The 13,821-nt window shown below is 44.4% G+C and overlaps 1 protein-coding gene across 1 annotated transcript in view; it reads right to left on the bottom strand.

The window, feature by feature from the left end:
- LTN1 (listerin E3 ubiquitin protein ligase 1) overlaps positions 1 to 13,821 on the bottom strand; it is a 745,678-nt gene that overhangs the window by 380,624 nt on the left and 351,233 nt on the right. Inside the window, exon 17 of the mRNA XM_029579179.1 lies at positions 8,435 to 8,577. Coding sequence (XP_029435039.1) covers positions 8,435 to 8,577 — 143 coding nt within the window. The remainder of the gene's footprint in view (positions 1 to 8,434; positions 8,578 to 13,821) is intronic.

The following is a 13,821-nucleotide window of genomic DNA, read 5'->3' as shown; positions in this document are numbered from 1 at the left end:
AGGAACAAACAACACACCAGCAAAAAACAATTAAATCAACAAAATTATACAAACAAAGGAACAAACTAAATAAGGAAAACAACAAAACTCACAAAATACACTCTAAAGGAATACAACTAAAGAAAATGGGGGAGGGGAGAGGGAAAAACTGCAGCTACTCCAGCCCCGCCTCAAGTGCCTTGGCTTGGGGAAACCTCAGCAGAAAAGTTTGAAATGGCTTACCTTGGGCAAGGCAGTAGCAGCAGCAGCAGTGAATCCAACTCCCTTGAAGACAAAACCAAGAGAAAAAAAGGAAAAAGGAAGATTCTCCCCTTCTGAGGGGAAAGAAATAAACCAGGGAAAGGAAAACTTCCCCCTGAAAAGAAAAGCAGCTCCTCTCTGCTCAGGAGAGAGCGCAAACTGCGGCCTCCCGACAGCAGAGGGCGCTGAAGGGGACAAGGAGAACTACAACTCCCAGGTTTTTAGAGGCACTACCTGACCTATGAACCAGGGAAGAGATGGAACAGGTGTTTGAATCAAGTAGCAGTGAATCAGACACAGCTGAGTCCATGGCTGTAGAGGAGGAGGAGGAGGGCGTGCCGGAATGGTGGAAATGGTCTGAAAAGCCGAGCTCCTCAGAACAAGAGGACAACGTCATGGAGGTAGATTCCCTGACGGAGGAATTCTCTGATTCTGTCATGGTGACAGTAAGTGACCTGGTTGGGGGGATGGGTTATCCAATGCATTATAAAGGAATGCTTTTTGCCTTTAAGTTATGTGTAGGCTGTTTTGGTGTGGGAAGGCCGCTGACCGCTGCATAACTGAGGGGAGTTGGGGAGAGATGTGCAACTACCAAGCTGGGCGGTTGCGGCTGGCTTAAAAGCCTAACCAGTATTTTTGGCGTTCCTGAGAACTGGAGAGGTTTTGGAGAACCCAGGTGTTAAACTGGGAGGAGTGGAAAAAGAACTATTATGTTTCAATTCAGACTGTTTGTATAAACTGCATTTTTGTGATATTTTTGGGAGCTTGGCTGGTTTTACCACCAGCTCACCTCAAAGGTGAAAATAAGCCAGGCTAAGGCAGCGGAGGCTAGTGACTAGGCACGGGACTTTAAAGGCAGTTGGATGTTGCAAAGGAGACCAGTGGCTAGACGCAGAGGTAGCCGGGATCTCAAGGAGTATCGGACCTACATAGAGGTGGCGTCGATCCTTTACAATTCATCCTTCAAGTCCATTTTTGGGACCAGTAGCACATCAGAAGTGCTTCTGTCTGAGTTCTCCTCCCTCTTAACGGCCAGAGTGGTTGAGTAGGAATTTTACTTCCTGATACCAAAGAAAACAGAGGGGCTCTGTGCCAAGCTAGACCTAAGTGCCTTGAACACGTTTCTAAAAAGAAAAAAGTTCAAAATGGTTTCCCTGGGTGCCTTGATCCCTTTCCTGCAAAAAGGGGATTGGCTATGCTCTCTTGATCTGAAAGACACATACCCTCACATTGAGATCTTCACCAGCTACCAGAAATATCTCCAATCTGTGGTGAGAAAACAGCACTTCCAGTACCATGTTCTGAATTTAGGATAGCATCGGCCCCATAGGTCTTTACAAAATGCCTGGCCATGGTGGCAACATATCTTCACAGACTAGGAGTACACACTTTCCCCTTTCTGGATGATTGGATGGTCAAGATCACTTCTCAGGCAGGGGCCATAGGGTCCATGCACTTGACCATCCCAGTGTTGGAATCACTAGAGTTCTTCATCAACTACCCCAAGTCCCATCTCAGTCTGTCACCTTGATTGGACTTCATCAGAGCCCTGCTAGACACGGCTCAGGCCAAAGCCTTCTTGCCACAGCAAGAGGCCATCACTCTGATGACCATCATGGCAGAGAGCCAGCAGGTATCAGCATTGCACATGTACTGTAGCAGCCATGTGGCCATAGTCTCAACATGTTACTTGGCCCACATGCGAAGAGCCCAATGGACCTTATGATCTCAATGGCTCTAGGCCACACAGAATCTGCTGGACTCCATCAACTCCATCAGAGTCATCCTGTTCCTCTGGGACTTCTTGTCTGGTAACAGGAAATTTCCAACCTGGAACAGGGGGTATCCTTCCAAATTCCATGAGCTCTAATTTATCCTAATCACGGATGCATCCACGGATGCTCAGCACCCAGGAATATCTCTATCAAATCAACTTACTGGAGGCTTCGTGCAATCAAATATGCACTGTGGACTTTCAAAGATAGGCTGTCTAACAAAATTGTGTTGATCCAGACAGTCTACCAAGTGGCGATGTACTACATCAAGAAGCAGGGAAGCACTGGATCAGACCAAGGGTCCATCAAGCCCAGCATTCTGTTTCCAACAGTGGCCAATAGAAACATAGAAATGACGGTAGAAGAAGACCAATCAGCCCATCTAGTCTGCCCAGCAAGCTTCATAATTCTTTCCTTTCATACTTATCTGTTTCTCTTGGCTCTTAGCAACCCTTGGTTCTATTTCCCTTTCACCCCCACCATTAATGCAGAGAGCAGTGATGGAGCTGCATCCAAGTGAAATATCAAGCTTGATTAGTTAGGGGTAGTAACCACCGCAACAAGCAAGCTACACCCATACTTATTTGTTTACCCAGACTATGTTATTCAGCCCTTATTGGTTGTTTTTCTTCTCCCCTGCCGTTGAAGCAGAGAGCTATGCTGGATATGCTTGAAGTATCAGTTTTTCTTCTCCCCTGCCGTTGAAGCAGAGAGCTATGCTGGATAAGCGTGAACTATTAGTTTTACTTCTCCCCTGCCGCTGAAGCAGAGAGCTATGCTGGATATGCGTGAAGTATTAGTTTTTCTTCTCCCGCCATTGAAGCAGAGAGCTATGCTGGATATGCATTCAAAAGTGAAGTATGCATTGAAAGCTATCAACAAATATTGAATAAGCCTAATAATTGGTAATACCTATGGCCTATGAACTCTCCGTTAATTTTACATACTCTTACCCACCCCTGTTTTTTGTTTGGTTTTTTTTGTTTGGTTTTTTTTTTTAATTTGGAGATGGCAGCCCTCCATCCTTCCGCTTCGTGAAGGTGGAACACCAACCACTGGCATCCCGCTCCGTGAATGCCTCTGTGGCTACTGCCGCTCCGTGCAGTGTTTTGCTGCCTCCTCTTTATACACGTCCTCTAGACCTGATGGATCCACAGTGTTTATCCCACGCCCCTTTGAAGTCCTTCACAGTTTTGGACTTCACCACTTCCTCCGGAAGGGCATTCCAGGCATCCACCACTCTCTCCGTGAAGAAATACTTCCTGACATTGGTTCTTAGTCTTCCTCCCTGGAGCCTCAGCTCGTGACCTCAGGTTCTGCTGATTTTTTTCTGACGGAAAAGGTTTGTCGTTGTCATTGGATCGTTAAAGTTTTTCAAGTATCTGAAGGTCTGAATCATATCACCCCTGCTCCTCCTTTCCTCCAGGGTGTACATATTTAGATTTTCAATCTCTCCTCGTATGAAATCCGATGAAGAACCTCCACCTTTCTGGTCGCCCTTCTCTGTACCGCTTCCATCTTGTCTCTGTCTCTTTGAAGATACGGTCTCCAGAACTGAACACAGTACTCCAGGTGAGGCCTCACCAAGGACCTGTACAAGGGGATAATCACTTCCCTTTTCTTACTTGATATTCCTCTCTCTATGCAGCCCAATCCAGGCCATAAGAACCTGGCAAGTACCCAAAAACTATTCCATGTTATCAGAGGATGTGGTTAGTGAAGTTAGTATAGCTGTGTTTAAAAAAGGATTGGATAAGTTCTTGGAGGAGAAGTCCATTACCTGCTATTAAGTTCACTTAGAGAATAGCCACTGCCATTAGCAATGGTAACTTGGAATAGACTTAGTTTTTGGGTACTTGCCAGGTTCTTATGGCCTGGATTGGCCACTGTTGGAAACAGGATGCTGGGCTTGATGGACCCTTGGTCTGACCCAGTATGGCATTTTCTTATGTTCTTAATGGCAGTGGCTAAAGCAGGTAATGGACTTCTCCTCCAAGAACTTATCCAATCCTTTTTTAAACACCGCTATACTAACTGCACTAACCACATCCTCTGGCAACAAATTCCAGAGTTTAATTGTGCGTTGAGTAAAAAAAAACTTTCTCTGATTAGTTATAAATGTGCCCCATGCTAACTTCATGGAGTGCCCCCTAGTCTTTCTACTATCCGAAAGTGTAAATACCCGATTCACATCTACCCGTTCTAGACCTCTCATAATTTTAAACATCTCTATCATATCCCCCCCTCAGCAGTCTCTTCTCCAAGCTGAAAAGTCCTAACCTCTTTAGTCTTTCCTCAAGATGGAGGCGGTCCAGAGAAGGGCGACCAAAAAGGTGGAAGGTCTTCATCGAATGACTTATGAGGAGAGACTGAAGAATCTAAATATGTACACCCTGGAGGAAAGGAGGAGCAGAGGTGATATGATACAGACTTTCAGATACTTGAAAGGTTTTAATGATCTAAAGACATTGGAAAAAAATCAGCAGAACCAGGGGTCATGATTTGAAACTCCAGGGAGGAAGACTCAGAACCAATGTCAGGAAGTATTTCTTCACGGAGAGGGTGGTGGATGCCTGGAATGCCCTTCCGGAGGAAGTGGTGAAGACCAGAACTGTGAAGGACTTCAAAGGGGCGTGGGATAAACACTGTGGATCCATAAAGTCAAGAGGACGTCAATGAAGAGTGGGTGGCTCGCCAGAATGACGGCTACTGCCTGGAGATAATACCCTTATTCAATAAACATACACAGGGTTACTGCGACTCCAACATCGCTCTAAGCTTCAATGGCAAGAGGAAATGTGGGAAAAAAGGATTTGCACTCACAAAGCGGGGAGTAGCTGGCTTGTTACGGCGGTTACTACCCCAAACCAAATAAGCCTGATACTTCACTTTCAATGCATATCCAGCATAGCTCTCTGCTTCAACGGCAGGGGAGAAGAAAAACTGATACTTCACGCATATCCAGCATAGCTCTCTGCTTCAATGGCAGGGGAGAAGAAAAACTGATACTTCACGCATATCCAGCATAGCTCTCTGCTTCAACGGCAGGGGAGAAGAAAAACTGATACTACACGCATATCCAGCATAGCTCTCTGCTTCAATGGCAGGGGAGAAGAAAAACTGATACTTCACGCATACCCAGCATAGCTCTCTGCTTCAACGGCAGGGGAGAAGAAAAACTGATACTTCACGCATAGCTCTCTGCTTCAACGGCAGGGGAGAAGAAAAACAACCAATAAGGGCTGAATAAAATAGTCTGGGTAAAACAAATAAGCATGGGTGTAGCTTGCTTATTGCGGCGGTTACTACCCCTAACTAATCAAGCTTGATATTTCACTTGGATGCAGCTCCATCACTGCTGTCTACATTAATGGTGGGGGTGGAAGGGAAACAGAACCAAAGGTTACTAAGAGCCAAGAGAAACAGATAAGTATGAGAAAAAAGAAGTGTGAAGCTTGCTGGGCAGACTGGATGGGCCGTTTGGTCTTCTTCTGCCGTCATTTCTATGTTTCTATGTTTCATAGGGGAGCTGCTCCATTCCCCTTATCATTTTGATAGCCCTTCTCTGTACCTTCTCCATCGCAATTATATCTTTTTTGAGATGCGGCGACCAGAATTGTACACAGTATTCAAGGTGCGGTCTCACCATGGAGCGGTACAGAGGCATGACATTTTCCATTTTATTCACCATTCCCTTTCTAATAATTCCCAACATTCTGTTTGCTTTTTTGACTGCCGCAGCACACTGAACAGACGATTTCAATGTGTTATCCACTATGACACCCAGATCTGTTTCTTGGGTTGTAGCACCTAATATGGAACCCAACATTGTGTAATTATAGCATGTGTTATTTTTCCCTATATGCATCACCTTGCACTTATCCACATTAAATTTCATCTGCCATTTGGATGCCCAATTTTCCAGTCTCACAAGGTCTTCCTGCAATTTATCACAATCTGCTTGTGATTTAACTACTCTGAACAATTTTGTGTCATCTGCAAATTTGATTATCTCACTCGTCGTATTTCTTTCCAGATCATTTATAAATATATTCAAAAATAAGGGTCCCAATACAGATCCCTGAGGCACTCCACTGTCCACTTTCTTCCACTGAGAAAATTGTCCATTTAATCCTACTCTATGTTTCCTGTCTTTTAGCCAGTTTGCAATCCACGAAAGGACATCGCCACCTATTCCATGAGTTTTTACTTTTCCTAGAAGCCTCTCATGAGGAACTTTGTTAAACGCCTTCTGAAAATCCAAGTACTACTACATCTACCGGTTCACCTTTATCCACGTGTTTATTAACTCCTTCAAAAAAGTGAAGCAGATTTCTGAGGCAAGACTTGCCCTGGGTAAAGCCATGCTGACCCTGTTCCATTAAACCATGTTTTTCTATATATTCTGTGTTCTTCCACCTCTGGGGAAGCCCAGAAATGAATCTGTTCATGGCTCCCTGGAACAGGAAAGTTCCTTAGCTCTGCTCCATGTACAGGATACACAGTAAACTAGCCTCAGATGCATTTGCCCTGCATCAGAGACAGGGTCTCCAGTACACATCCTCTGGTTCTGCTAGTAGTGGAGACTTTGTTGAAGTTCAAGGAGGATAAAGGGACTATGATCCTTATAACTCCTCACTGGCCGAGGCAGACCTGGTTTCTACTCCTTTGGGAGTTGTTCATCTGGAAACTGAACAGATTGGATCGGGGCAGGCTGTGACATCTCAACCTTCAGGCCCTGTTGCTCACAGCTTGGATGTCGAGAGGTTGATCCTGCAAACCTTCAATCTCTCAGAGAATGTCTCTCTTCTCCTAATGGCTTCTAGAAAGCCTTCCACCAGAAAGTTTTATGGACTGAAATGGAGGAGGTTTTCCATATGGTGCAAGCAAAAGGCCCTAGGATCCTCTCTCCTGCTCAATACAAACTGCTCGACTACCTTCTGCACCTATTTGAGTTGGTCTCACGATAAACTCAGAGTTCATTTGAGTGTGATTGGTGTGCCTGTCTCTGTACAGCCTATAGTTGTACATTTCAAGCGGGGTCTGCTTCAGTTGAAGCCTCCCCTAAGGCTTCCTGCTGTGTCCTGGGACCTAAACATAGTTTTAGGTCAGCCGATAAATCTCCTTTTGAGCCACTGTGCTCCTGTGACCTGAAGTACCTGACCTGGAAGGTCATATTTTTTGGTGATGGTCACTTCAGTGTGCAAGATCAGCGATCTCCAGGCCTTAGTGACTTAGTCACCTAAGTTTTTTCATGACAGGGTGGGTCCTGTGTTCTTGCCTATAGTGGTGTCGTCCTGCCAACATTCTTTCCCAGGCCCCATTTGCACCAAGGCGAACAAGCCCTGAACAGTTTGGACTATAAGAGAGCCTTAGCCTTCTATCTGGAGCAGACACAAGCCCATAGACAGTCCACCCAGCTTTTTGTTTCCTTTGATCAGAACAGGTTGGGGATCACCTTTGCCAAGCAGACACTTTCCAAATGGCTAACAGAATACATTTCTTTCTGTTATGCCCAAGCCAGATTGCATCTTGAGGGTCATGTCAAGGCTCACTCTGTTCAAACTATAGCAGAGTCGGTGGCCCACTTGCGAGCAGTTCTTATGGAGGAGATATGCAGAGCTGCGACATCCACTAATTCACATTGCATTATTGTTGGACAGGGATGGCTGACATCAGCAGGTTTGGCCAATCTGTCATTCGGAACTTGTTTTAGGTTTAGATCTCAACTCTGTCCCCACCTAAGGCCCATTATTTCTGTTCAGTCTACCACCACCTTCCCCCGCCCGCCCATTGGCACTAATTTTGTTGGTCCCCTTTTTTGTTGGGGGGGGGAAGGGGGCCACCTGTAACTAGGGATTTACCGATTGTGAGGACTGCCATCCTGCTTGTCCTCTGAAAAAGTAGAGTTGCTTACCTGTAACAGGTGTTTTACAAGACATGTCAACATGTCTGGCCTCACGAGACCTACACACCTCTTCATGGGTTTTATTCTTTTATTGTTTAATTCTATTTTATAAGACTGAGGGGGCCCCGCATGGCCATGTGGGATATTATATGCCAAAGCACACTCAGAGAGAAGCAGTCAAAGTTTTAGAAACTTTGACATAAGTTTTCCATGCCGGGCTCCATCGGATGATGTCATTCTTGTGTGAGAACTGCCATCCTGCTTGTTCTCAGAGAACACCTGTTAGAGGTAACTCTCCTCTCTCTCATGTGCTAAGTCATAAAAGCTGCAATGACAATCCTGGATAGAACTTATTTAATAGCCAGTATGCATTTATTCTTTGATTACATAATTAGGAAACACATTTATTAAAAGTGGACTTTCTTGCTTGCAGTATTACACCACTGTAAAGTACTGCTGGGGAATGCATTATAAGCTTGCAGCTAAACTAAATTTTTCTGGTATGACTAACCATCAGTATTATAGATATCCACTTTCGGACATGTCATAAGTCTACCAACGCACTGAATTACAAGTTCTTCTTTTTCTTCATCAGTGAAAAATGGAAAGAAGCTCTGAACTGTATGCAGACTACCACCTGTTAATGGAAAAAACCTGTGCAAACAGAAGAAACAAATTCAAGTAAAATTCTGAGGGTTAATGCAGTAAAAAATCAGTCACTAACACTGCATCTTGGAATAATTTTACTTCCCTAGAACCATTCAATGTAATGCTATATGATTTAAAACAAAAACAGTAAATAGCAGATGATAAATGCTTGATCCAACCAGTATATCCATACAAACTCTGATCCCAAAAGCCTCAAGGAGGTCTGGTTTTCAGGATATCCACATGAAAATGCATTACATAGATCTGCATGCACAAGATGGCATTGGGGGATCATTTTCCTTGCCCAGAGTCAGTTATTAGTGTTGCACTAGGAACCTCGAAAATGGCATTTTCATATGTAGTGCTTTTTCTTTGGCATTCAGCCCCATAGGAGCTCAAAAATGTAAAATATCATTACTTTTAGGAAACTGTAAGACATTGTTATTCCAAGTAGTTTTTGGGTAATTTTTATACCTATTGAAATTCACTGATATTTCTGAGATTATGATATTCAGTTTTAAATTTTATTTTAATTTTATAGGTTGGCTTCGATTCTATTTGATATAGTTTCTTGTGCTATTTTTTCTTATTGTTTTATATTGACATGATCACCACTCCGAAGCCCTGATTGGGAGGAATGGTCTATATATAAAACCATTTAAAAAGTATCAGAAATTTAAACGGTAACTTTCAAACAGCCACGTGGGTGTGTATGTACGCATCCATTTTATAATATGCACTCATCTATGCACATATGTTATAAAATCAGCAATATGCGCATACATATATGCATAATTTTATATGGGCGCATGCATGTGCACGCAAATGCTGGCTCTAGCTTGTGAGGATTTTATTTCGTATGCACGCCGACACAATTACCAGTTTCCTCAGTCCATTCCCTGTTCGCCCAGGTGAAGGCTAGGACTTCCTAACCTCCCTATCATCTATGTATTTATTTATTTATTTAAAATCTTTTCTATACTGTCAAGTTAATTTAACATCACAACGGTTTACAAAAAGGCACAAAGTAATACATTATTTAGGATAGATAACACATTATAGATATGCCAATAAAGAGCAGTAAGCAGTAACAAAGTTCTTTTAATATAAAAACTATTAGTTTACATTAGTTTGGAAAGTCTCTATTGCAGTTCATATATAAGTTTAACACATTAAGGTGAATTTAGCGGTGGGACGGAAAACTAGAAACTCCGTGCTGATTTACGATCTTATTTGGTTTCTCCATTCTCTTTATAAAAAGCCCATCCCTAATTAACCTACCTCCCCTTTTATCCTTTTAGCCTCACTAGTTTTTTTTATTATATTACACACCATCCATAGCAGAAGTAAAAATATGCGGATAAGGACCTTGGTGTGCGTAAATAGTTATGTGATGATTTAATGATAAAATCCAGGAATGCCCATGCCCCACCCAGAACACGCTCCGCCCGGGGAGGGGGGGGGGGGGGGGGGAGTGACGTCACGGACGAGGATGGAAGCCTAACCTGCAAGCTCCCGCCACCGCCTCAATAATCACCCGAATCTGAGTTCAATATACCTCTATCCTCATCAGGCTACACTCTCCGGCATGATCAAATATTTAGGCATGACCTAAAAAAAAAAAAATTAAAAACGTGGATTTCTTGTGCTTTTCCTACAGCAAAGAGGAGAAAGGCCCCTCCGACGAACGGGAAGATGGCACAGGGGATAGCCAAGATGGCACCGACTTGATCGCTCCGAGCCCTGGAGTAGACTTAACGACCCCGGATCATTCGAATCAGCCAAGCTCCGACCACCCGACAAGAGCCGAATTCCATGAGTGGTTTGCCAGTCTAAGAGCTGACAAAATCCTATCGGCAGGAGATGCTAACCCACATGGAGGAAATGAGGAATGAGCTGACTTTGATTGGCCATAGAATAGATGAGCTGGACATGAGACTTGAGTGCCAAGCTGAAACATCAAAAAACAATAAATCCATGTGCGAAAAACTTCAATCAGACAACTTACAATTAAAATCAAAACTTGCTGACTTAGAAAACAGAACCAGACTGTTGCATCCCTCAGTCTCAGACGGCTTCGACCTCTGTGCCTCACCTTTCTTCCTTCTCTCTCCTCAAGCCTTGGGAAGATGGCTGCTGCCACATCTTCATGCTGCTCTCTCCGGCGTCCCCGGAACGGGGATTTCCTGAGGGCCTCCTAGGGTGCGCGCACGCCCCTTACGTCTTTATCCACGTCATGGCGGGAACCTCGGGTGCATGCCATCCGGGTATTTAGCCTGCCCTTCGTTTGCTAACAAACTGAGTTAGCAAGGATTGGAATTGCTCCGGCCTAAGCTGCTCTGCCACTCCCAGCAGCTGCTGGAAGCTCTCTCTAACCTTCGGGGTCATCTCTAACCTGGGTACCCGCTCCTCAGGGGCCCTTGACCTTTCTTTCAGGTACCATTCCTGGAGACTGGATACTCGCTCCTCGAGGGCCTGCTCTCCTTTCCCTTGGTGCCTACAGCTCCAGGGAGGAAGATTCAGAACCAATGTCAGGAAGTATTTCTTCACGGAGAGGGTGGTGGATGCCTGGAATGCCCTTCCGAAGGAAGTGGTGAAGACCAGAACTGTGAAGGACTTCAAAGGGGCGTGGGATAAACACTGTAGATCCATAAAATCAAGAGGCCGTCAATAAAGAGTGGGTGGCTCACCGGAATGACGGCTACTGCCTGGAGATAATACCCTTATTCAATAAACATACACATGGTTACTGTGACTCCAACATCGCTCTAAGCTACAACAGCAAGAGGAAATGTGGAAAAAAAGATTCGCACTCACAAAGTGGGGAGTAGCTGGCTTGTTACGGCGGTTACTACCCCAAACCAAATAAGCCTGATACTTCACTTTCAATGCATATCCAGCATAGCTCTCTGCTTCAACGGCAGGGGAGAAGAAAAACTGATACTTCACGCATATCCAGCATAGCTCTCTGCTTCAACGGCAGGGGAGAAGAAAGACTGATACTTCACGCATATCCAGCATAGCTCTCTGCTTCAATGGCAGGAGAGAAGAAAAACTGATACTTCACGCATATCAAGCATAGCTCCCTGCTTCAACGTCAGGGGAGAAGAAAAACTGATACTTCTCGCATATCCAGCATAGCTCTCTGCTTCAACAGCAGGGGAGAAGAAAAAAGGATTCGCACTCACAAAGCGGGGAGTAGCTGGCTTGTTACGGCGGTTACTACCCCAAACCAAATAAGCCTGATACTTCACTTTCAATGCATATCCAGCATAGTAGCTCTCTGCTTCAACGGCAGGGGAGAAGAAAAACAACCAATAAGGGCTGAATAACATAGTCTGGGTAAAACAAATAAGCATGGGTGTAGCTTGCTTATTGCGGCGGTTACTACCCCTACTACCCCTAACTAATCAAGCTTGATATTTCACGTGGATGCAGCTCCCACTGCTCTCTACATTAATGGTGGGGGTGGAAGGAAAATAGAACCAAAGAGCTAAGAGAAACAGATAAGTATGAGAAAAAAATGTGTGAAGCTTGCTGGGCAGACTGGATGGGCCGTTTGGTCTTCTTCTGCCGTCATTTCTATGTTTCTATATGTTTCTATGTTTCTACTTCTGCCTGCCAGGATTCCCATCAATACAGCTATCTACTTCAGTGAGTACTAACATTGTCAGCTTGTCTCCTCTTCAGCTCCAGCGCTTTAGTCTGCATCCGGGACTCTCTCTTCTACCCTGCATTGCCTACCATCTATTCGAACGTGGGAGTGGGCTCCTCTCCTGAGGACCCCTGGAATACTCTACTGGGTTACCTCAGTGCTGCCACCCCTGGGTAGTATCACCAAGCTGTATAATAAATACGAATTCTCTGTGTCTGCAAGTATAGAGCCTAGCCTAGTACTGCGGTTAATCATGGGGCTCCTCCCCATGGGAGTGGTCATCAACGCAGTACCCAAGAATCCACTCCAACACCTCAAAACCCTAACAAAGACGGAGCAACCTACGCTTCTGCGGCTTCTCTGAAGCCCCAGGTAATGAAAACTGTAATGATTTGTTGCACGATTTTTCCAGCACTTATTAACAATGTCCCACGCAGAAGCAGAATACATTCCTCCCAATATAAAGCTAGACAGAGCCCATAGAGCTCTGCGGGCACCCACACCCAACCAGAGCCGGGACATAGTGGTCTGTTGTCATGACTATACCATCAAAGAACAGATCGCTAAGGCGGCTAAAGCACAGAATATATGAAGGTGGGAAGAGCAGGATATCTCAGTCTATGTGGACCTATCTCAAGCAACACTACAAAATAGGTACTCTGGCCAAGAGATAACAGCTTTCCTCAGAAAAGATAACAAAATATCATTGGCTCCACCCTTTTGGACTCTCTTTTCACCTGGAGGGTACACTGCATAAAATTAGCTCCCCATCTGAAGCACTCCCCATACTTTTGCCACAAAGATTCACCACTGCTCTAAGCCACATCAAACCGACCAAACCTTCTTCCTCAAGTCCAGCCTTCCCTGCCTGGCAAAGAGTTGGGAAGAGGAATAGCAGGCTGCGTAGACACTCTGGGAGATCACAGCATAGCCAAGGATCGACGTGTTTACTGATCATGGAAGGAATATGTGCGCAATCACATTGGGATTACACAGAATGCTAACCAACACAAAGAAGCTCTATATGCTTCTTTCTATTCTAATGGCTTCGGATTCTTTGATCATCTAAGGAGGCTCAATACTGTATTTTACTGGTTATACTGCATTATCATAAGGTTTTCTTATGGGGTGGCGGGGGGACCTCCTCTTTGTCTATGATGGGAAACCCTCCCCCCCCCCCCAGGAAGGGAGAAGTATTTGCCTGCAAGGAGGGGAATCCAGGCACACAGCAACCAAAGAGGGATAAGGGACGTTCTCATGGATATTGTGCTGTATATTGGTTTTGAAACATTATATTTCTGAATAATATCGTTTTTTGTTCTAGGTGTCACCAAGGAATATTGTCTCTATTGTCTTTAGAGCTTTTCAGGCAAATCGAAGTATACTACCTGCTCTTGAAATCTATCTCCGGTGCTTCGGCTCCTCTTGGGAATTATTACTGTCACAATTTGATATTTAACGTAGAATTGATGCCTGATTTCCTTTTTCTTTTACCTTTTAGAGGCTTAAATCCACAACAGCAAAATGTCTAAAGTACATGTTTTATCTATTAATGTTAAGAGCCTAAATTCCCCACAAAAGAGAACTTGATCACA

The sequence above is a fragment of the Rhinatrema bivittatum genome, chromosome 15 (genome assembly GCF_901001135.1).
Source record: "Rhinatrema bivittatum chromosome 15, aRhiBiv1.1, whole genome shotgun sequence".
Classification (NCBI taxonomy): domain Eukaryota; kingdom Metazoa; phylum Chordata; class Amphibia; order Gymnophiona; family Rhinatrematidae; genus Rhinatrema; species Rhinatrema bivittatum.
The sequence above is the reverse complement of the archived record's forward strand: the minus strand, read 5'-3'. Positions and strand labels throughout refer to the sequence as shown.